Source organism: Excalfactoria chinensis, chromosome 1 (genome assembly GCF_039878825.1).
Source record: "Excalfactoria chinensis isolate bCotChi1 chromosome 1, bCotChi1.hap2, whole genome shotgun sequence".
Lineage (NCBI taxonomy): Eukaryota > Metazoa > Chordata > Aves > Galliformes > Phasianidae > Excalfactoria > Excalfactoria chinensis.
The window spans coordinates 54434660-54457572 of NC_092825.1; the positions used below are offsets into that span (position 1 = coordinate 54434660).

Here is a 22913-nt window from a genome sequence, read left to right on the forward strand (position 1 = left end):
ATTAATCTTTGAAACAGGATGAAAATCCTTCTTTCCTTAAAAGCTCCCTCTGCTTCCTCTCTGTCACTTGTTTCCTTTTTTTATCATTAGTTTTCATTTTGATAGAGAAAAACATTAAGGAATTATTATTCTAACAAAACAGGCTAAGCTGTCTTGTTCTCAGTGTATCTGGGTGCTTATGTTTCTGTTCTCTCTCAGGTTGAAAGCTACAACAAAGTAATTTGCCTCTGATAGTTTCTGCTATGGGTCGACTTCTGATGCTTCAGACCCAGCGTTTGGAAGGAGGGTAGGCCATGAAGGAGATACCCAGACATGTGCAGCTTTGCTAACTAAGAGATGTGGAAAGAAGTCTTAGAAAGAGCAGCTGCTAAATTAGCTCCTTTGAAATCGCTCCCTCCATGCAGAGGCTTCCTCTTAGTTCCCATACATGCCCCTGGCATTCCCCCTCATCTGGCTCACTGGGAAGCTCCCATTGCCACTGAAAACAGATGTCTATTACTTGGATTATTTGGGAATTCAACGTGGGATCTGAAAATGATTATGTAGCCGTTTGCTTGTGAGTTGCCGTTTGCCTTTTGCAGATTATTTGAAGCATTTACTTGTGCTTTGGTACAACTGCAGCTGTCCGCTAGGAAAACATCAGTATCAAAAGGATAGGGATTGGTTATTCTGTGTGGGTGTTGCTGGGTGTCTTTGTTTCAGCCTCTTTGAGTGAGAGTCCAGTGCAAGTTTACAGTATTTATCACCTACGTCCCTCTCAGTGCTTTTTGGGGTTTCTGTGGTTCCCAGTGCCACAGCCAGCAGCTGCTCCCTCTTGCAACCACTGCCTGTGTCTCCTTCCCTGGGCTGTCCCTTACCGGCCCAGCTCGGTCATGGTGAGCAGCACTCATTCACTTCCTACAGCACAGTTCGGGAACCCAGCCTTGAAAATAAACCACGGGTGGTGCTGCAGGATATTCCTGCTGCTTGCCTTTGTAGGTTGAAGGGCTGAATTTATTGAGAGCATTGTTTGGAGCTTGCTTGTGTGTGGGTGGGTTGTGTGTAATGCGAACAACCTTTGGTCTTAAACCTTGGTTCTTGAACTGTGTTTCCCGGCTGCCTTCCAGATAAGAGTATCGAGTTATCTGGAGTGCAGGAATGCAAAGCAGCATCAGCAGGTTTCTCAGCCTTAGGTGTGTATAGGCTTCTCCAGAATGTGCTGCTGTTCTTGTAAACAGAGTTGTTATGTTGCAATAAGGCCGAAGGAAACTGTTATGATTAATTAGTTTAGTTTTATGTAAATCAAGGACAATAAAGCTTGCCCAGATTGTTTCCTGTTTGAATTTCTGCATATCTTTGCAGGGAGACCTCCTGTCTTGCATTATGGATGGCTTGGGTCAAAGAATTGACACTGTTCCTTTACGGTGACTGATCATCCTCCCTCTTTTTAATATTGTGTCCTTTTATAACCACTGTGAATGGATCTGGCTTCAGCTTACAAACTTTATAGTGACTGATCATCTTCCCCCTTTTTTAATATGTCCCTTTATAACCACTATGAATGGATCTCAGCTTATACTTATCTGCAAGCTGCTAGAGCTGTATTCTGAGGCTAATTCCCAGTTTCAGTGCTTAAAGTTCATGTTCTGCATTCATTTCCTTTTCGACAAGCTAAATATACTGGTTTCTTCTTCTGCTATTTGCTGTCGTATTTCCTGCTGTTGCAGGATTTGCAGCTCTGTAGTGATTCTGGTGATTCCCTGAACTTTCCCTGGCTGAGCACCATCTCTTTTTTTCTCTCTCTTTTTATTTTTTTCCTTCCCTTTTTGGAAGTAGAGGATTTGAGTTCAGCAGCCGCATTTGCAATGAGCATGAAGAAAACACATTCTTCCTTCACAGCTCTCTGTCCTCTGAAGTCCCTTAAGTCCACATGCTCTGGGTTGTGTGCTGGACACAGACTTAGGCAGTGTGTTATATGGCTCCTTCTGCCTCTTCTCTCCCACAGCCTCAGGTCTTTTTTGAGGTCTTTTGATTACCTGCTCACCCATTTCAAGAGCAGCACTTGGGGCTTTTTGCTGTCATCAGTAAGATTTTTACCTTTGGCTTTATGTAAGACGTGTTGCTGCTTAACAAGTAATCTGTGTTTTGGTTTTGTGACCTGACCTTCTTATTATTCACTGCTCCTCCTGATGTTACATTATCTGCAAACCGGTGGAGGTGACTTCTTCTCTCAGGTCACTGATAAAACAGCAGTCTGGGGCCAAGGGCTGATCCCTGTGGGATCAGCTGATCCACTGAAAGCATATGGTGCAATCTGCTAGTTTATGTTTCACATCTGAAGATTTCTCATTTCTTTATCCCACTGAACGTATCTTGTTGACTTCACTTTCTGGGTTTGCCTTCTATAAGTACCAACCCAGTTGCCTTGCAAGAGACAAAGTGCATCAAGCTCATGAGATTATTACAAAAAGAGATACAATTTGAAAAGCTGAATTTTCCATGCAGAATTATAAGCATAAATCAGATTTCTCTCCCTTTTGGTCTGAAATTCTAGCCACTCTTTTCCCTTCTTCATCTCTTCCCTTAGTCAGGAATGAACAGCGGGTAGGTTAACTTGCTGTTACTTTGGCTGCCTTGTTTACACTTAAATATTTTTGTATTTTTTCCAGTCCAACAGTATTGTTCCTTACTGAAAATAGTTTCGAGAGCTCCTTAACAGCTCTGTTCAGACTTTTCAGATGGAGATTTTCTAATCCTGCTAATTAAAATGACTGGCTTTGAGTAGCTGTTGTTTTTATATTCTCCTTAGTTGTTGGGTTGGAAATCAGTTCATTACCATCCTGTGGGATGGCTGTATCATCTGTTATTTCTCATATAAAGAGCAGTAATTCAGAACCACCCCCTCCCAGGGGTGTTCAATTAAACATTTTGGTCCCTTTCCTTCCCCCCACGCAGCTTGAGACAAGAATTTGCCTGATATATAATTAACATTCTTCTAGGTCCTAATGAACTCCGAAGTGATCTTGTTCCCCTCTGAATTACATTTTCTGTTCACTCTTTATCGGTTTCCAGATTTATGATTTATGTTAACTCTCATTAATTTTTACATTTTTCCATTATAACAAATATCTAACATGTTTGACAGGTGATCCTATCCATGGTAGGTGGGATTCTTTGCCTAGAGTGGCTTTCTCTTTACGTGCTGTGGTGACCTGGCAGGATTTGGTCTTGTTGGTGTTTTATTTTTTCAGATGTAAGCTGCAGTGGTCATAAAAGATTTGCAGTCCATGTAGGATTATAGAAAAGCTCAGGTTGGAAGGGACCTCAGAGATCATCTAGTCCCATCTTGGTGCTTTCTTGGTTAAGCCTCTGTGCTATGAGGAGAGCAGGGAGGTAGCTGGATGCTTGTGGGTGTTGTATTATAGCTGTTACGATGTCCTCAAGCGAAGAGGTGGGAATCTACCCTCCAAGGGCTCTGCCCTACTGCTTCTCTGGGAGAAGCTACTAAACAAACTGTTCCACCAGTCCCTGTATCTCTGGAAAGCATAGAGAGCTAAACATAAATTGTTTTGTTATGTTTGTAAGACCTTATGTTAGGATGCAGGTGTTTCCATCTACCGCTATTTTGAGGCCCGAACCTTGATTCAGTAGCACTCGTTTGTTTTGTTTTTGATGAAGTTGACTGAAGTAATGTTTTCTGGCTCTCTGACAAAAGAATTGTCATAGGAAATTGGAATCCTAGCTTTAAAGTGTGGAATGCCTTAAAATAATTTGTCTAGACAAGTGCTGTGCATGCTTCTCAGCGTATATTTATTTTATCTCGTTCACATCCTGTTTCCTTTCTCTACAGCTTTCAGTACAGTTTCAAAACAAACTAGTCTGCCTTCGGCACAAGGAATAGCAGGCGACCCCCACTGCTCTTGTGGTGACGTAATATGAAATGCATTTCTTCTCAGAGGAAGGGTGCTGGAGTACCAGTATTGATGAAGGCACTGGTCCACACAAAATGAGGTGCCAAAACTATATCTGTGAATGCCTTTGTGGCTTTTTGCAGAAGTATGGCTGTGCCTGTGCAGCAGGGGTATTTTGTAGCCTCTATCTCATGGTGAAAAGGAGACTCCAGGGAGATGTGGCCTTCCAGTACTTGAAGAGAGATATAAGCAGGAAGGGGAATGGCTTTTTACATTGTCTGATAGTGATAGGAAAAGGAGCAATGCCTTTAAACTAAAAGAGGAAAAAATTGGGTTAGATTATAGGAAGAAATTCTTTACTCAGAGGATGGTGAAGCACTGACAAAGGCTGCCCAGAGAGGCTGTGGACGCACCATCCCTGGAGGCATTCAAGGCCAGGCTGTATGGGTTTCCAGGCAGTTGAATCCATGGCATGGATTGGAACTGGATGAGCTTTGAGGTCCCTTCCAACATACGCCATTCTATGATTTTATAGTTCTATGATTCTATGTATGGAGGATCACCAGAGTCAACTTCAGAACATCAGGCATTTTGCTATGGGATAGGTTTGGGCGCAGCTGGCTGCTTCAATGCAGCTCCAGAGTCATGGCTTCAGCACAAGATAGGAATGATCTTCCAGGGCATTGTTTTCACAGGTACCATTGTTCTGCTTTCTTAGCCTCCTGGAGCAATAGCTGTTTATACATGAAGCACAGGGCACAGCAGCGAGCTGAAAGAGTTGACAGTTTCGAAAGGGAAAGCTTTGATTATTCCTGTTGTTGGATCCATACAGAGCTGATACGTTGCCCCAGTGTTTGGTCTTAGTGCAAGTTTGTGGTAGTGTGAGAGGTACATCAAATCAAAACCCAAGATGTTTGTATTTAAAGGCAAGCGTAAGACTTGTTTACTGCTAAGGGGTTGTTTAATTTGGTGGTTTGCTCCACTGTCTGGCTAGATCACGTGTGGGAATGGGATATGACATCAGATGGACTGTTTTAGTGCACATGCTTAACACGTAGTGCTCAGTGATAGCAACAAAGAACACAAAGTCCTGCCAGTGTTGTTTCTCTTTCTGCCTGATAGTAGATATCTGTCTGATAGAGGGACAGCATTTTCTGTGGGGCAGGGTCTAAGCCCCGTGGCAGCTGAGGTCATTGCTAGCCCAAGGCTGCTGATCCTTGAGCTCTGAATCAGGCAGAGGACTTCATCTCCCAGGTAAGGTAATGTGGCCTATGGATTTCTTCACGTATAGATTGCAAAGCCACACTATTGTTGTTTTTCCTCCTTACCCAGTGATCAGGCACCTGCCTTTTGAGTTTATGGAAGGGTTATAGGTGCGTGGTGTTCTTTTTATTTTTAAAGCATTAAACGCATCCGTAATGTTAACCATTATGGTCCATGAACATTAGATAGCATTTTATAAAGACTAAGTCATGTTTTTCATAATCAGCTCTGGGAGACTCCCTTTGGACGTCTGAGGAAAGAGTGTGACTCTTCCAAAATTGAGAGCACTTAAATAAATATCTAAGAGCTTCATTTTGTGTTCTTTCTTTTCCAGACCTCAACTTATGTGCTTCTGCTCTTAAAACAAGCAAACAAAATACCACACTTCACACTCCTGATGTAAAAGACCTGTAAAACAGAACCTAAGAACTCTGTAGTTAAATCATAGAACCGTAGAATGGCTTGAGTTGGAAGGGACCTCAAAAATCACCTGCTGTCACAGGCAGGGTTGCAAGCCACTAAATCAGGCACTAGATCAGGTTACTCAGGGCTCCATCCAACCTGGCCTTGAGCACCTCTAGGGATGGGACATCCACAGCCTCTCTGGGCAACCTATTCCAGCACCTCAACACCCGCTCCGTGAAAATTTCCCCCCAACATCTAATTTAAATCTCCCCTCTTCTAGTTTAAAACCACCCCCCTATATCCTATCATTATCTACCCATGCGAACAGTTGATTTCCCACCTGTTTACTTGCTTCTTTTTAGTATTGGAAGGCCATAGTGAGGTCTCCTCAGAGCCATCTCCTCTCCTAGCTAAACAAGCCCAACTCCCTCAGCCTGTCTTTTGTATGAGAGGTGCTCCAACCCTCTGATCATCTTCATGGCCCTCCTCTGGACCTGAAATAAAGCACTCAATCTCCCCTTAAACTGCCCAGTACCGATGGTAAAGCTGTACTTGTTTTATAACAACCAGGCAGCTTTTAATTTAAGAGCTGGATTTTGATGGGTGGCACATAGGTCTGCAGCCAGTGCTAGGAAAATGAAGGAATGATAATCTCAGTGAGCTGAAATGCTGCCATTAAACTTTGCAGCCACTGAAGAAAGTTCTTGAAGATGCAAACAGTGATTTTTATTTTAAACGTTAAGTGTCCTATCAGTCACGAGTGGCAAATCAGAGCATGCAGTGAGCTCTGCTCATGGAGCAGAAGCTGTTCTTCCCTACCTACACTTTTCAGACTAATTTAAGATCCTCCTTTGAAAGATACTGGTTTGGTCCTTAGGGGGGAGGCTGTTGCGAACACTTTCCACATGAAGAAAATCGAGCTGGAGAGCATCTGTTCTGCAGGAGGACCTCTGCGGTAAGGGGAACCTAGACAACGAGTTCTGATGTGGCCCAGTGTCTCAGTGCAGTGTGCCTCCTAGGGCAGTTCTTCTTGTTAGGCTGTGCCCATGGCCCAAGGATGGCAACTTCAGGTGTTGCTTAATATATAGGAACAGTAAAGAGACCTCGTGGGGTGAACAGACAACACAAAGTCTGTAGGGCAGGTTATATACAGTCATGGAATAGCTTAAGTTGGAAGGGACCTGAAAAATCATAGCGGTCCAGTGGCACTGCTATTGACAAGAGTTCCTACCGTCAGCTCAGGCTGCCCAGAGCCCTGTCCAGCCTGGCCTTCAGCCATGGGACACCCATAACTTCTCTGGGCAACTTGAGAAGCATCTCTGCTTTAAGTAACTGTCTCTGAATGGTCTTGCTAGGGACGGGGTTTTAATCTCTGTGTCTTCCGAGATCTTTCCTTGCTTACTCTTACCTGCTTCCTGTTACATGTGTAAGTCACCTTTAAGATGGGTGTGATGCCAGTGGTTTTGCTTAAAATGCAGGGATTGCTCTAGCTGTGCCCTTTACAAAGGGCTTATTTGTGCCCTTCAAGAAGTGTTGCTTTACCTGAGGACTTGGACAAGTTTGCTTTGTTTTATTCCCCTCCCATTCCTCTGGTGAGGGAAGGTCATAAATGAAACCAAGCGCAGCCTGCCCAAACACTGTGAAATACTGCTATGTAACGTTAAGGTTTGTCTGCATACATTCAAGAAGAAAGCAGAATAACTGTTTTCTTTCAGAAGTGGCAATAAATTAAGCCAGTTGTGCAACGACAACATGCATTATCCCCACTGCCTTGCTCCTGGGCAGCTAATGAGACCTTAAGTGCCCACTGGTGAACAGTAAAATGTGTAAACAAAGGTTTCAACTTGTCTGAAGGCTTTCCTTCACTGCTTTTTCTTCTTTCTGGCTAAACACTGACTGGATCGTTGCCCAGTAGACACTATTTAGATGTAAAACTTGCAGTAAATGCCAGTTTCTTCCAAAGAGCAAGTAGGTGTCCCAGCCTTGGGGCATAACGCAGCAGATTAGCATTAGCTCACAGCCAGCATTTTTGACTTGGCATTGTATACATGGAATGTAGCTGGGGAGAAAAAAAAAGAAAAACAAGCAACAAAAACCATACCTCTGTTCCTTTCTTTGCTAGATGGCTTTTAAAACATAACAGTTATCTTTAATTATCTTGCCAAAATCACCAGAGATCCCAATGACTAAAGTTTGGCAGCTGAACTCTGTCTAGGTGAGTCACGCCACTTGGAGATGCTGAGGGGAGGTTTTGCTGCCGCTCTGCTGGCATTCTGGGGGCTCGTGAAAGACACACTTGGTGATCGGGCTTGTCTCACAGCCTCCAAAGCCACTCATGATAAAGAGTTGTGACCACGCTGCTCACAGATGGAGAGAAGACTGTTGGGGAAAAAAAAATACAAAACAAAACAAAACCAACAAGAAACAACATCAACAAGTAAAAAAACAGCAACCTAAAAATGAAAAAAGAAAAGCCAACCTTAGTGTCTGAAACAGAAGAATGAAAACAGCTGACCTGAGGCCATAATCCAACCACTTGCTTGCAACATGAAATTTGGAATGTTTTTGAGGTCTCAGCCGGGGACCCAACCAGGGAGCTGCCCTGAAGGGCTCCCAGCTGGCTGACTAATGCGGTGCTGTGCTGATCCCAGTGACTCACTCCTCTCAGACTTGAGTTCCTATGGGGAGAGGAAATAGCAAAACATGCACCCGGCCTGTTGGAAAGCGAGCCTGGATCCAAGAATTGCGCACTGGGGGAAGGGCAGGGGAGTGTGAGAAGGATTTTCCAATTTCAAATGACTCTCAAGAGGCCTATGCTAGGAATGAGCAATAGCATCCTTTTCTCTGCCTGTGGACAATTGGGCTTAGGAGACACTGAATTCCAGGGTTGCTCACCCTTGCCTTTTTCTTTCAGACACTGTTTACTCCCAGTTGCTACAGGGTTTCCCTTTGTTTTAATTTCCTCTTCAAATCCCACATTCTTTGGAGAAGGGAAGTTAAAGAAAGATAAAGAATATTTTGAAGCATGGAAAAGCAAAGGTATTAATACGTTTCTTGAAAAATCCCCCATTGGTTGAAAATAAATATGCTGCTTCTTTGCTGGTTGTGGGTTGGAAATACTTGAGTGTTTGCAATGGGAGTGTATGCATGCATGTGTGCATAATGGGGTGGATTATAAGATTTGCTCAGCATGAACTTCAGCATTTCCAGCTGTGTAACCTGAGCAAGTTGGGAAGATGTACAGATTTAATTACCATGTAAATCCATTAGCTCTGAATTTGCTGGCATTTGTTTTCTTGATGACACAACCTGAATGTTATTCACTTAGTGGATTTTTTAATCCATCCAATTCTGGGGGGTGATTAAAGTGAGTAATTGCTGGTGTGAGACTCCAAATGATCATATCTGCTGTTATGGTGGATCTCAGTGCTGTTTTCAAATATCAGTTTCACATTATCCTTCATGTTCTCCTACAAATGAGGCAATTTTGGTGTAATTAATAACCAGACAGTTGAAAAAAAACAAAAAAACATGTAGTAAAGTAATTGACAAATTATTCCTCTGTGCCTTGATTTTGATTTTTTTACAGTGTAGAAGATGCATGCCTAGAGATGTGAGGTCCCCTCTGTTTGTCCACACCAGGTGCATAAGCCAGGGTAGTGCCAGGCTCCACTTTTATCAGTGTGTTTTAGGTGTGACCTGGGGGACTGTTTACATTCCTCAGTCTCCCTGGTCTCTTCTGTTTGCTGTATGCAACACGTTTTTCCTGTCATCAGAAAGCTCTTCCAGCTGTTCTGCTCCTCAGTCAGGCTAGGAGGGAGAATCTCTGTGTCTCATTTAAGAGTAAGCAGTTAGATGTGCCTGCAGTTGCATGCTCATTAATACTGACTATGGCCTGTTCTGGAGGTCTCCTGGCAACTGAGAGTTCATACAGTTCATGTGTTGTTTTTTTTTCCAAATATGCACTGACAAATGTAGTTGCTTTCTCTTTTTCCTCTTTCTTCTCCCTCAAATTAACATATACAAAAGCTAAGCACCCTGGTATCAAGTTGTATATGGTAAAGATATCTGCTTTTCCACTCAGTTTCCCTGTGGGGATGCTAGGGAAGGTTGATCTTGTCTCTCTTTCAGCTCCTATCTTTGGAATCACTATTCTGGAAAAATACTGGGCTTCTGCCAGGTTGTCCTTCATTTCTCATCCTTGTAAGAGCATTGGAGCAGAAGCTTGGATCTGTGTCTCAAACCACTGATGTATCAAAGCATCCTATGCCAGTAGATGAGCACTTCTGTATCCTGAAAGGCAAGTGGGAATGAATTGTGGAGGTGAGGCTCTTGGGAGTTCCATCATTAGCCCTCCTCAAAGCTGACATGGTTGTGTACCACATGATTCAATCTGTGGCTGAGTTTGGAGAAGAATGAGAGTTGGCCAGCTTCCCTGTTGCAAATGTAAAAACTGCCAGAAGTGGAGGGATGTGATGTACCTGAAAACTTGCAGAGTTTTTGCCTGAATCTGTGTGACAATGAACTGATGCACTAGTGCCAGTGAGTTCTGAGAACAGTTCTCTTGGTCGTTTGGAAGCTGAGGGAGCTTTTCAGTATGTGTCCTTGGGTTTGGGTGTGCAGGAATTCATGGACTTCTCTGTTGCATTATCATCACTGGTAGGACTGAGCGTGCATTCCCATGAGCAGTGTCTGGGCATGGTTCTTTAGCTGCAAAAGGCAGATTTCTGCTTCAAGTCCTTATCATAGAATACCAGAATGGTTTGGGTTGGAAAGGACCCTAAAGCCCACCCAGTTTCAACCCCCTGCCATGGGCAGAGCTGCCACCCACCAGCTCAGGCTGCCCAGGGTCCCATCCAACCTAGCCTTGAACACCACAGCCTCACCACAGCCTCACCACTGTCTGACTAAAGAACTTCCTCCTAATGGGTAGAGGCTGCACTTGCACGCTTAAGCAGAAGTGTGATGCATTTTATGTCTCTTGCATTATAACCAAGTTTAGAGCTGAGCCTGCTGAGAGTGAAAAGCATGTATGTGCCATCCTTAATGACTGGCACTTTGCCTGGGTGCCCCAGAGTTTGATTCCTTGTGTTAGCAGCTGTGGATCCTATTCAGGCCTCTTTGGATACCATATAAGCAGATGCCCATGAAATGTGTGTTTGGTTGCTTGAAAAGGAGATGGTATCTCCATGTAGCCTCTCTTCCTGATGTCTGATGCTATTAACTAGAAATGGTTCTTTCTGTATTCTGTCTCCTATGTACCTTTGATTTATACAAACCACAAGACAGCTAGTGAAAAAACAATTCTTTCTTCTTCTTGTTAACTTACAGTGAGAGGGGAAACCAGAGATGAGGACAGATTCATGCCTGGGGTGCACTCTGGCAGGGTGCATATAGGCCAGCATGCTCTGAGATTCCTGAAAGGTGGGCTTTGGTTTTACCGTGCAGGAAGTGCGGAGGCCTCCTAGTGGGTGTTGTGTGTTTTACAGGCTCAGCAAAGCATGCCACTTGTGTAACATTGTAATTATGGAGTATCATTTAGGGCTCTCAACTTCATCCCTTTTTTTAGTGAGTCCTTTGAAAGCCAGTTTTCTGTTTCAATCTTAGTCCGGGTGATTTGACATCTTGAGATAACTGGCACTTGCCGGTGTGACTTCAAGCTGGAGAAGTCAGCACTCCCACGGAAGGAACCAAACCTGAGTCTGTTTCACTTCAGAGCTGTCCATTTGAGCAGAGAAGAAAAAAAACTTTTCCCGTAGGCAGAGCTGGAGAAAAGGGGCTTTGTCTGGCATGAACAGTCAGATGCTGTGAGAGCTGCAGCCTGTGGCTCACTTGGGCTGCGGCCAAATATGACTTGCTAAAAGCCATCCAAAATCCATCGCACACCCGGATGCAGGAGCCCTCCTCTGTTTGCTTACCATGGCGATGATATCTGTAGGTGTTTTGTGTTCCCCTAAAGCACCTGGCTTATAAGCGGGAGCAAATGTCCCAACAGATTGGCAGTGAAACTCCATAGAGCTGCAGCTTTCCCCATGCGAACATGAGCCCTGGTGTATTGCTTGTTTGTAAAGTGTTCTGGGAGAAGGGGAAGGGAAGGTTGTATCTGTCCTAATGGTTTTTTACAGAGATTTTTTTTTTTTTTTTTTTGCTATGTAGAGTGAACAGTTTATTAATTGAAGAACAGCCCTTTTACAGACATGTCTGTAACTAGTGCTGTCACTGGCAGTGGGGTGTGAGGGTATAGAATCATAGAATCATTAAGGTTGCGAAGACCAATAAGGTCATCTAGTCCAACCATCAACCCAGGCCTATGATGGTCTAGATCACGTCCCTCAATGCCACAGCCACACAGTTCTTGAACACATCCAGGGATGGTGACCACCACCTCCCTGGGCAGCCTGTGCAGCACCAACAGGGGAGCAGCCAGGGGCTGCAACAGAGCTGTATTATTAAAAATAAAGCCACTGCCAACAACAACAACAAAACAAACACATTTTTGATGCAAATACTCTTTTTTTCTTTTTTTTCTTTTTAAAGATAAACTGTTGGGGAAAGATGCCAAAACTGAAAGCCACAGACAAAGAATTCCTTTCTTTTTCAACTAAATAGATATTGAGTTTCTGTTAGTCTTCTCAGCTTCCTCCCTAATTTGCCCTTTCTTCCTCTGGAGTGCAGAGGTGATTGCTGCAGTATCAGCATGGAGGGCTCTTCTGTGGATGTTCTGCTCTGGAAGTGGCTGCTGGCCACTGCGGTGTGTGCGGAAATGGTGGGAGGGGTGGAGGATGTGTCTTGAGAAGGCAGAGAGGAGCAGTTTAAGTGTAGGTGGGAACTGTGAGGAGGCTGATGTCTCACTGCTCCCTGAAAGCTGTAGCTGCTGCTCAAATGCCTTTTTGAAACCTTGAATCAAATGGAGTTGCTTTCACTGAGTCTGCTGCTTCCTAAAGGGAAAAAATAAAAAGCAAGCTTCATGTTTTCACTGTGGTAGAGAGGTGTGTAACATGCAAAATATTCCTGTATCTTGAACAGTATTTTTCTAATCATTGAGAAGTCAGACCCTAAAGCTGTATCTCTTAGTGGAGTCCAGCAGCTGTGTGATCTGGCCTGCCATGTTCCTTTAGGACTTCTGTGTTCAAAGTTATGTCGCAGACTTCAAAAGTAAGATGAAAACACAACAAAAAAGTTAGAGAACTATTTTAAGAATAGATAGAGCATTTACTTGCTGTCAGAAGGTTCTGTTCTAAAAGCACGTCCATTTCTTCCATGCAGCTTGCTGCTTGTCAGCTTTGTGGATGCAGCAGTAAAACAGAAAGCACGGATGTTGAGGAACAAGTTGGACTCCCTTCCCTCCCCAAAACCCTCTTTCTGTCTGGCTTTGGGAAGTTGTATGTTTATTTCCTTTGCTGCTTTTTCCTGAAGCGGTTTTAGGAAAATTCCCCATTCGACAGAAAAGTAAACTTTACTTCTTCCATTTGCTTAAAGTAATCTCCATAGCAATTGATACAAATTTCTTCCGTATTATGCAGAAATCTTTCTGTGAATTTACTAAAGATAGACAAGTAGCTCACGGTCATTTTGTCTTCAGCTGTGTCTTGAAACCAGTGTACAAATACTGAAGCAGTCATGTTGTAGCTTATGTTAATAAGGAAGTGTAGTTTATACATTTAGCAGATGGGAAGCAGCTCTAGTTGTGATAGCTACTGAGTCCTTGTGTACTGAAACTAAACAAGGTTTTCTAAGGTGGTCATGACCCCCTTGCTGAGTCATTTCAGAGTTAGTTTAGTTTTATTGTTCACAGCAAGTTAATATGAAACTACAAATCCATTTTGCCATTTGTAAAGGCTTTAATTTAGCTAGCCTGCTGTTTGAGCATAGAATCATAGAATTACCCAGGTTGGAAAAGACCTTGAAGATCATCAAGTCCAACCGCAGCCTAACCATAGTACCCTAACTCTAACAACCTTCTGCTAAATCATATCCTTGAGCACCACATCCAACTGGCTCTTAAACACATCCAGGGACAGTGATTCAACCACCTCCCTGGGGAGCCTATTCCAGTGCTTAACTACCCTTTCTGTAAAGAAAGTGTTTCTCAACATCCAACCTAAACTTACCTTGGCGCAACTTGAGGCCATTTCCCTTCCTCCTGTCAATTGTCACTAGTGAGAAGAGACTTGCCCCACTCTCACTGTAAGCACCTTTCAGGTACTGGAAGAGGGCGATAAGGTCTCCCCTCAGCCTCCTATTCCCCAGATTAAACAGTCCCAGCTTCCTTAGCCTCTCCTCATAGGGTTAATTTTCCAAGCCCTTCACAAGCCTTGTTGCCCTTAACTAGTTAATAGTTAACTGTGTTCCTCCGTTTTCTGCCTTATGTTTAGTAAATATTTTCTTTAGTGCCTGTCAGAATTGACTGAAGGCTTATGAATTTTGGAAGAAGTCCCAGTTAGTACCGGTGAATATTTGGAAGTCTTGTTGGCTGCTTGGTGGGCTCTATGAGAACCACCTGAGCTCGGCGTACTCTAGCACCAGGCTTTGAGACCACAAGTGCTGCTGTGGTGTAAAGGGCATGCTAGGAGTGTAAGCACACTGCTTCTCTTGTGGAATCATACAGTATGGACTAGTTTGATTCTTATTTTAACCTACAGGAACCAGATCATGAATTTCAGTGTTTGTTTCTGCAGGAGAGAGCAAGACAAAGGGCCAAGATGAATGCTGCTTGCAAAAACAGAGCAAATCTAGCAGACTTAGACTTTTGTAGGACTAGGCCCCAGTTGACAAAGACTCCTATATGAGATGGTAGATAATGCCCGATTGTTTAGAAAAGCTTGTTACGATTCATTGCACAAATATTTTTGTACCAAAATAGATTTCTCTGTGTGTAAAACAAGGAGGAATGGTTTCTTGCAGTACAGTTTCTTCTGTAGTCTTCTGATACTTGAAAGCAAGAAGAGCTGCAGAGTCTTTGGATATTGCTGGGAACTGCACTGGGGTCTCTAGGAAGTAATTGGGAGATTTGGTTCATGCTTGTTTTGAATAAGAACCAAGCGCAAAGTTATTCTAGTGTGTGCAGTCATGGAATGCATTGCTAGTGTAATAGGTAAAGTGCTAATCAGCAGTGGCTGCCAGGAGTTCCAGCTGTAGGGCCTAGAAGCTGAATGTGGCTGGAATGCTGTGTCTGGATTAGATGTATAAATTACCCAAGAATTCCACTGTATAGCAAATGAATTGCCTGGGGACATGTGGACTCTTTTTGCTGGAGTGTGGTGTATGTTCTGTGCAACCAGAATTGTCATATGTGGTGGCAGACAATGTGAGTCTGAGTTGTTTCCTTTCTCTGTGCTTCAGTGACCACCCATGTGTTCTGTTTCACACATGGCACATGGTAACAATAAATCCTGCAGGGTGTGTAGGGAGTACCTCTAGGGAAAGAAAGGAGGCTGCCTCAGGGCATGGCTGCTGTCCTTCTATTTTCTGTTTTCACTGTGAGTTAATAATAAATTCTTCTGTTTTGACTGGAGCACGGCTGGTAGCTCCTGCTGCTGACTGACACGGGTGCCTGCTGCAGATACTGGGACTGTTCTGCTCAGTACTGTCCTGTTGGCATGACAGGCAAGGAGACAGACTTTTTCCCTTTATATCTTCACAGCACTTCACAGAGTTCCTGGATGAGTTCTCACCAGATGTCTTAGGCCAGCTCTTGAACGATCCCTTCTTGTCTGAGAAGAATGAAGTGATGGAGGTGGAACTGTCTCCAGCATCCCCAGCGCCACTCATCCAGGCAGAGCACAGCTACTCCTTGTGTGGGGATTCCCGGCCTCAGTCGCCACTGACCCACATCTCGACTGATGACAACTTTAATGAAGGTAATACTGCTGTGTACAGAATCAGTGTTTATCTGCTTGTCTTTCTTTGCTTGCCACGATGATGGAGTAATGGAATGTTCCTGGTGGAGTAGTGGTGCACTAAAGGTGCATGTGAATCTTTTGTGCTAATTGATATACCTACAATGAAGTTACAGATTGGATTTGTTTGATTTTAGTCTGCAGTCATTGTGAATCAAGAATTGGTCCATAGAGAGGGAAATCATGCTCAGCAGAAATTATTAACTTTGCACTGTATTGCATTAAAACTAAGCATTCCTCCAAAAGAAACGAGAGAAGGTTCAGAAATACACTTGTTTCCATGTATCTGAATCTTAGGTTGCTGATGAACGGAGACTGATAAACCAAATGAGTCAAATGAAGACCACCCTGATGTTTGGGTCCTGTGCAAAGTATCACAGTATCACAGTATCGTGCGGGTTGGAAGGGACCTTAGAGATCATCAAGTCCAACTCCTGGGATTCGAGCCTTCTGTGTAGCGAAGCAGCACTTCTACCCCTTGCACCACAGGGGGGATTCGAACCCGGGCCTCCGGTGTTGCAAGCAGCAATTCTACCACTGCGCCACCTGTGTAAGGAAAGGTTGTGATGGAGTTTCAGTCTTCAGGAGAAGAGGCAGAGGGGTGGTCTTATTGTGGTCTGCAGCTCTCTGATGCACAGACGCAGAGGAGGTAGATCTGGACTCCTCTCAGAGATGCACAGCGATAGCGCAACTAATGATACAGGTTGCAGGAAGGGAAATTCCACTTGGATGTTAATAAAACCTTTTACACTATGAGCGTGTCAAACACTAGAACAAGTGCCAGGGGCCATGATGTCATCGTCTCTGGAGGTATTCAAAGCTGAAGAAGAAAAGGCCCTGAGCAATCTTAACCTGAGCTGCCTGTGCTTTGAGTAAGAGGCTGATCTCTAGAGATGCCTTCCAACCTACATCACTTCAGGTTTATTAAAAAGAGAGCAAACAAAAAAAAAACCTCTTTAAACCATAGTTATTTTCAGTAGAGGAACTTTCTAGTATCCCAAAATGAAAATCAGCTCCTTTTATTTGTATTTTTTAAATACATGTATAGGAATGAAACTTCATGCGTGTTGTTCTTTAAACTTGTCTTGTGAAGTCCTGTTTCCCTTTTTATTATTATTATTATCATTTACTTCTAAGAAAAGAAGTGAGAAATGGTGCACAGGATACAAGGAACACCACCAACATTTTTTTTAGCAGCTATGTTTAATTCAGCAGTTATAAACATCTGGAGAGAAAAAGAGAAATGCAGGAGTGGTGGGAGGACAGGATCCAACCTGCTTGTTCTGGTGTGTAAATGCCTACTAGCAAGAAGGGGAGTTCAAAGCTAGTGGAGGAGCAAGGCCATGAATAACTGGCAACTCCTAGACAGACTTTCACTCCTAATAATGTTTGTTTGTTCATCATTAGCTTCATGGTGAAATGCAGTAGAGTACTAAACCACTTTGTAGTAAAAGGAAAAGATTAGTACTTAGGTCTAAGCATTAACAAGCTAAGTTGGTTAAGAAGATACACCAAGACATCAGTTTTCATATACCGGCAATGTTGTAGTCTAAAGTCCTCTCTTTAAACAAGGTGTGGCCTCTTAGAGATTTCACAAATTTAGCTGCCTTTCACTAAGGATGATACATAAAACCTGAGAGAAGGCTTTGTGAAGTGACAAGGTTTTTAGAGATCATTTGGAAACATCATCTACGTAAAGCATTGCCTTTCTATATTTCCAAACTGTTTTATGTGAATATCTTTAAACTAATGTGCAGAGGAGATGATGGATACTTTTACTGTGGCAAGAGAACAAGCACAAGAAACTTTATGAAGCAAACTTCCCTAGAAGTTAATAGAGAGAAGCTCCAAACTAGGCTAAAAGTGAGGGGAGTCTCCTTTGGGGAAAAATCCTTAAGAAATTCATACTGCTGAGACTACTGGGTAATTAGTAGAGCTCTGGTCAAATGATATTTTAAAAAGCCAAGAAATGTTAACAAGTGCGTTTAAAAATAGAAAATGAATGGAAAGCATTTCATCTTCTGCTCATTCTGCAGTGTTTCGTAAGAGAGGAGGAGGAGGTGGGGGAGTTGTTCCTGGTGTTTGGGATTTTATTTAATCTTTACCCTGGAATCACTCTAACAACCTCTCTTGACTCTGTGAGAGGGGGAGATTTTGCAGGTGGAAGTACTGCAGGACTCAGTGCTGAAGATTGAGACCGTCTGCATTGGTAGATGGTGAAGGAAGACAGTGCTCTTGGCAATGCTGGTGAACTCCAGTTCCCTTTGCAAAGGGGCTAGTGTAAAGAATAGACAAAAAAAGTCACCTTTTCCAAATAACTACCCTACTGGGCAGACTGCTGAACTCTTGTTGTTGTTGAAGTCAAGAATGTGGTATTCCTTCTTACAGGTCTCTTTTTAGACCTTTTGTGATTGTCCTAGCAGTGAGCATTGGTGGCTTGTTCCCCAGAGTGTGCAACAGTGCTAACCCTTCTTGTCAGTGCGAGTTTATGGACAAAGAGGACAAGAGAGAACTGCAGGAGGAAGGAGAAGGTGTTCTAGGGCTAGACCCTTTAGCCTGTCTGACTAGGTAATATGTACTTGAAAAAGGCACCAGTTATGGTCCTCACTGAAGTTGTCATTCCAGTAGGCGTTCTGTTAACATGACCTGGAGCTGCTAGCTCCTTTCCACAAAGGTAGCTTCTTAAGTGCAATGTGCTTGGGTATATTTAGATGCCAGCTGGCTCACAGTGTGTCTCTTCTAACTCAGTGCATTTTAATTATATGAGGCCAATCTGCTGCTCAGCCCTTGGGTACCACCTGAGAGCTGCAAGTGACTGCAGAGCACCATACTGGTCTAGCCTTAGGGTGGGATGGGGCTTCACTGGAAGAAGATGCCCCCACGGAGGGTGATGGGTGGTTGGATTGCTTTTGTTCCACATGGATCTAGTGTCCAAAAGGGTGTCCTTGCCTGCCTGACTTTAAAAATAGTCTTCAAATATGAAGTTTGTTTCCATGGCGATGGGTGCATTGCAGATAGCAATGGTGGCTGTATGTTCACAGCCCAGCCAAGGCTGGGAGCTCCTGTGGGAGCAGCACCTTGGGGTGGCTGGAGCAGTGTCCTGCTGGGAAATCTTGCTTAAAGAGTTTAAAAACAGCAACAACAACAGTGCTGGAAGTGTAAAGCCAGGCAAGTATGTCAGATCTGGGTTCAGATCTCTTTTGAGAAGTCCTATTAACTACAAAGTGAAAGTGAAAGTGAATGTGAACATCCATAAGATCAGGATCCCAATGCCAGTTTTTTTCTAAGTTATTTATTCCAGTTTCACTGTATTTAGATTATTTCCATGGCTTTATGTGGAAGATATTTTCTGAACACTTTCAGGTTATTCCTAACGTGCACTCTGAAAGCATCAGTCCCTAAATCTTCACTTTATGAATGCACTGACAAGTATAACCACTTTAAAGCAGATGTGTGCAAGATGTCTGGTATGTATTTCTTTTTTTCCTTCCCAAGAATCTATTATTATATTCAATTTTGCATAAACTTTTAAGACTAGAGATATCTGAGAAAGGTTTATAGGTTTGGGCTGCTTGCTTACAGCTGGCTGACTGTACACTTGTGTTTGCTGGAGCTGGAGAATAAGGATCCTGGCCTGGGAAGGGATCCATGTATTGCCATAAGAAAGGAGGCTGCATCCCTGTGACCTGAGTTGTAAGCGTACGGTCCATCCCCTCCCTCTCGCCCCTTGCCTTGTGTGTTGTAGGCGCAAACTTCTTGGAACAGCGTCTGTGCCTTGTTTTGGATGCATGAGGTCTGTAGGTAAAAAAAACTACATAGCAGAGGCTGCAGAAGCTGCATGGGGCTTTTTATCCTCTGGGATCAACTGCAGCAAGTGGACAGTGTCTCAAGGTTGGCACGTGTTTGGATTTTGTTTGTTTTTTGCTTGGTGAGCCTCACAGGGGTGAGAGGGTGGACAGTCAACTTGTCATTTGGATGGTTTTTCTCTTGAAATTGTGGTCAGGTGGCTGGGTGCCTTCCTTTCCCAGTTCCCCAGGGGCTTTGCTTTTGAGGCTTGTCTTGGTCCTCACCTGCCCTCCTGTTCATGCTTTCCTTCCCAGGAATGCTTTGAAGTTGCTCTTGGATTTGAAGCAGCTTGCCTTGGCTAAAGGTTTGACAGTGATTGCTGCAGAAATGGAATGTTTCTGTTTTATGTTTGCTTGCACGAAAACTCAGGCCGGCCCCAGAATATAATCTGTATTGTTATTGGGCTTTTAAAATTATTATTGCTGAGGTTATATTTTCCTTCAATGTACTTTTAAAGCCTAAGTTTCCTTTTAAACTTCAGCTCCATCTCCCTGCATGGTTTAGGGGAGGGAAGGGAATCCACAAAATTGTTTCTACTTTTCCAGTGCAGATAGTTCCACAATGACAAATCAAGTCCTTATCATACACCGTGCTTTGTACAGGGAAATGTTTCTTTATGTATAGAGTCTGCATGCAGTAATCCAAATCATATGTGATCTTTTTGCATAGAGGCACCTGCAGGCTCAAGGCTCAAGTTGGTCTTCATACATTTTATATGCATATACATGCATGATATATATGTATATATATGCATAACTTGCCATATTTATTATATGTACAATAGGTTTTATTTATACATATGATACACAGATACAGGTGATATTCATATGTACTGTCCTATTTCTGTCTATTTTTCTCCCAGTACCAAATCAGCTTCCATTGTTTGAATCTCACTGAACTTCTCTGCTCTGACTTTGCTGAGTTCATTTTTCTTTGAAAAAAAGATAATCTTGTGTTTTGAAAAGGTGCTGTGAATGCCATACTGACCATTTTTTGCCAGTACATAAAAATGCTTTTTTTGTTTTTTTATTTTTTAATTATTTGTAGGGAGGAAGCCATTTGGCAATGGCAACTTGAATTTGAGCTTTCTTATGTGGGAGGGTAGCAGTCAGTCTTTATCGGCATCTGCAGTTCTGAGGTATGGAAAGGTTTCTGACCTTTAATGTGTCTGAGGTCTGAAATCTCTTTAGCTCACTCTGAGTCAAGCCTTAAAACTTCTGCATCAGTGCATCTGAAAAAGGTCAGTTCTGATTTAGAGGTGGCCATTTTGGTGATCACTTATACTTACTGTTTTAACATACAACTGTGCTTGCAGTCAGACCTTCTTTAGCTTCCAGTTCCACACATCAGGTCTCTTTATGGCCTTTTCCCTGCTGGAGCAGAGAACCATCTGTTCTCAGAAACCTCTTTCCCCAGGTGTTTGTGGGCTGTGATTAAGTTCTCTCTTGAGTTCTGCTTGGATACAGTTTGAATGAACAGCACTTCTGTGCTGTCCTATTAGGCTATCTTCTGGACATTGACCTATTCTTACATTTCCTTTCTAAACAAAGGAATTTGTGCAGTTCCTTTTCTAAACTCTCCATAAAATAACCACAGGAGCCAGTTTCACAAATTACAAATATTAGGGGAATACTCTTCCCACTTCCAGTCCTGCTGTTTCTGGAACCAGATATCTCATTCTCTTGTAGCTGTACAGTTGCACTGGGAGTTCATGTTCACTTAGTGGTTTATTGGGACTATTAAGTCCTTTCCATATGCCTCAAAGCCTGATTGCTGCCTTTGTGTGGATGGGTATGCCTTCAGAGCATCCATGCGGGAAGAAAAATTCAGAAGGCTGAGAGAGTACTGTTTTATCTGAACATAGTACTTCTATGAATAGCATTCAAAAAAGACACCAGAATCTTTTAGAGGGGAAAAATAAAAAAATAAAAAAATCATAGAATTACAGAATCATTAAGTTTGGAAAAGACCACTAAGATCATCTAGTCCAACCATCAGCACTCCCCGCCATGCCCACTGACCGTGTCCTTCAGTACTGCATCCACACAGTTCTTGAATGCCACCACCTCCCTGGGCAGCCTCTGCCAGCACAGCACCACTCTTTCTGAGAAGAAATGTTTCCTAGTATCCAACCTAAACATCTTCTAGTGCAACTTCAGGCCATTCCCTCTCATCCTATCACTGTTATGTGGGAGAAGAGGCCAAGCCCTATCTCATCACAACCTACTTTCAGGTCATTGTAGAGAGCAATAAGGTCTCCCCTGAGCCTCCTCTTCTCCAGACTGAACAACCTCAGTTCTCTCAGCCTCTCTCCATAAGACTTGTGCTCCAGATAGCTTTGTTGCCCTTCTCTGGACAGATTCCAGTGCCTCAATGTCTTTCATGTAGCGAGAGGCCCAAAACCGAACACAGCGCTCAATGTGTGGCCTCATCAATGTTGAGTACAGGGGGATGATCAACTGACATAGTGGCAAGAGGCACAGGCTGATGTGGTTAAAGCTGATCTCAAAGCAAAGAGTTCTTTGCTTGGAAAAGAGAGAAGCGAGCCTTGACAGGGTTGGAGGCTAAATTCCTCTTCTTTTATGGTGGGTTTTGATTCTCAGAATAGTTATGAGGTACAAGCAAATCTACAGAGTGGTGAAAGCTCCTCTGTAGAACAGCAATTCGGTGACTGGCATTGGAGTGCTTGCTGCCCCTGTTTCAGCATCTCACTACCACTTATGTGGATAACCCACTTATGTGGGTAAGGATAACGTTGTTCTCCCCATACGAATAATAAATAAGAATGGGGAGGAGCAGGTTTCTGTTGCTTCTTTGTTAAAGGGAAGGCTGCTTCTGACACGTGTTGGGATTACTGCATATCACTGCTCCTCATCTTTCCCCCTTTATTTATTTTCTTTCCCCCTTCCTGGTGCTTTAAAAAGGACCCCACTGTTTGCTGCTCAAACAGTGTTGCGTTTGCCGAGGCTGCTTCAAGGGATCTGGTGTCGTTACTAGGGGTGGGGGTGGCTGTGGGCTCTCTCTTCACTGACAAGAGGTGGGGCCCAAGTGTTTCATGTGCTGTGAAGGGGTATTGTGTCTGCTGAGGGGCTGTGTGAGCCAGGAGACAGGAAGGACAAGAAAGCAGTCAGCCTGCCTTGAAGTGGGTCCAGACAAGGGCCAGACGTTGGCCAAAATGCACGTGCAGACCTGTGCTGCAAGCATGGTTCCAGCTGTGGTTCGGAGTATCTTAGACCCTGCTTATCATACATAAATGCATTCTAGCTATTTTATATATTGCTTGAATAGTGAACTTCGAGGACATGCAGACAGCCTCTTCATTGTGCTTATATGTGTAAGGATAACCTTCCACGTGTCTTATCTGCAGGCTTGTTTCAAATGACATTCAGCATGTGCATCTGTTTTCTGCGTGATTACAATCTGGCATGGTAGTTATGGTGGCATGCTTTTTTTTGTGTGTGTGTGCTGAAGATAAGGTTCATTGGTACATACTTCATGTGACTCTGTTTGCTAAGTGATGCCATCTTCCTTTTGACCGCAGGAAAAAAGAGGTCAAAATCACTTTTTTTTGTTGCTGAGCATTTGCATTCTTGCTACTTGGGTGAGTGTG

General features: G+C 43.4%; 1 protein-coding gene across 2 annotated transcripts in view; it reads left to right on the forward strand.

Moving 5' to 3' along the window:
* Window positions 1-22913, forward strand: part of CREB3L2 (cAMP responsive element binding protein 3 like 2) — a 72829-nt gene that overhangs the window by 23516 nt on the left and 26400 nt on the right. For both annotated transcript variants that reach the window (XM_072343307.1, XM_072343315.1), the window contains exon 2: window positions 15202-15418. In XM_072343307.1, the coding sequence (XP_072199408.1) occupies window positions 15202-15418 (217 nt within the window). The remainder of the gene's footprint in view (window positions 1-15201; window positions 15419-22913) is intronic.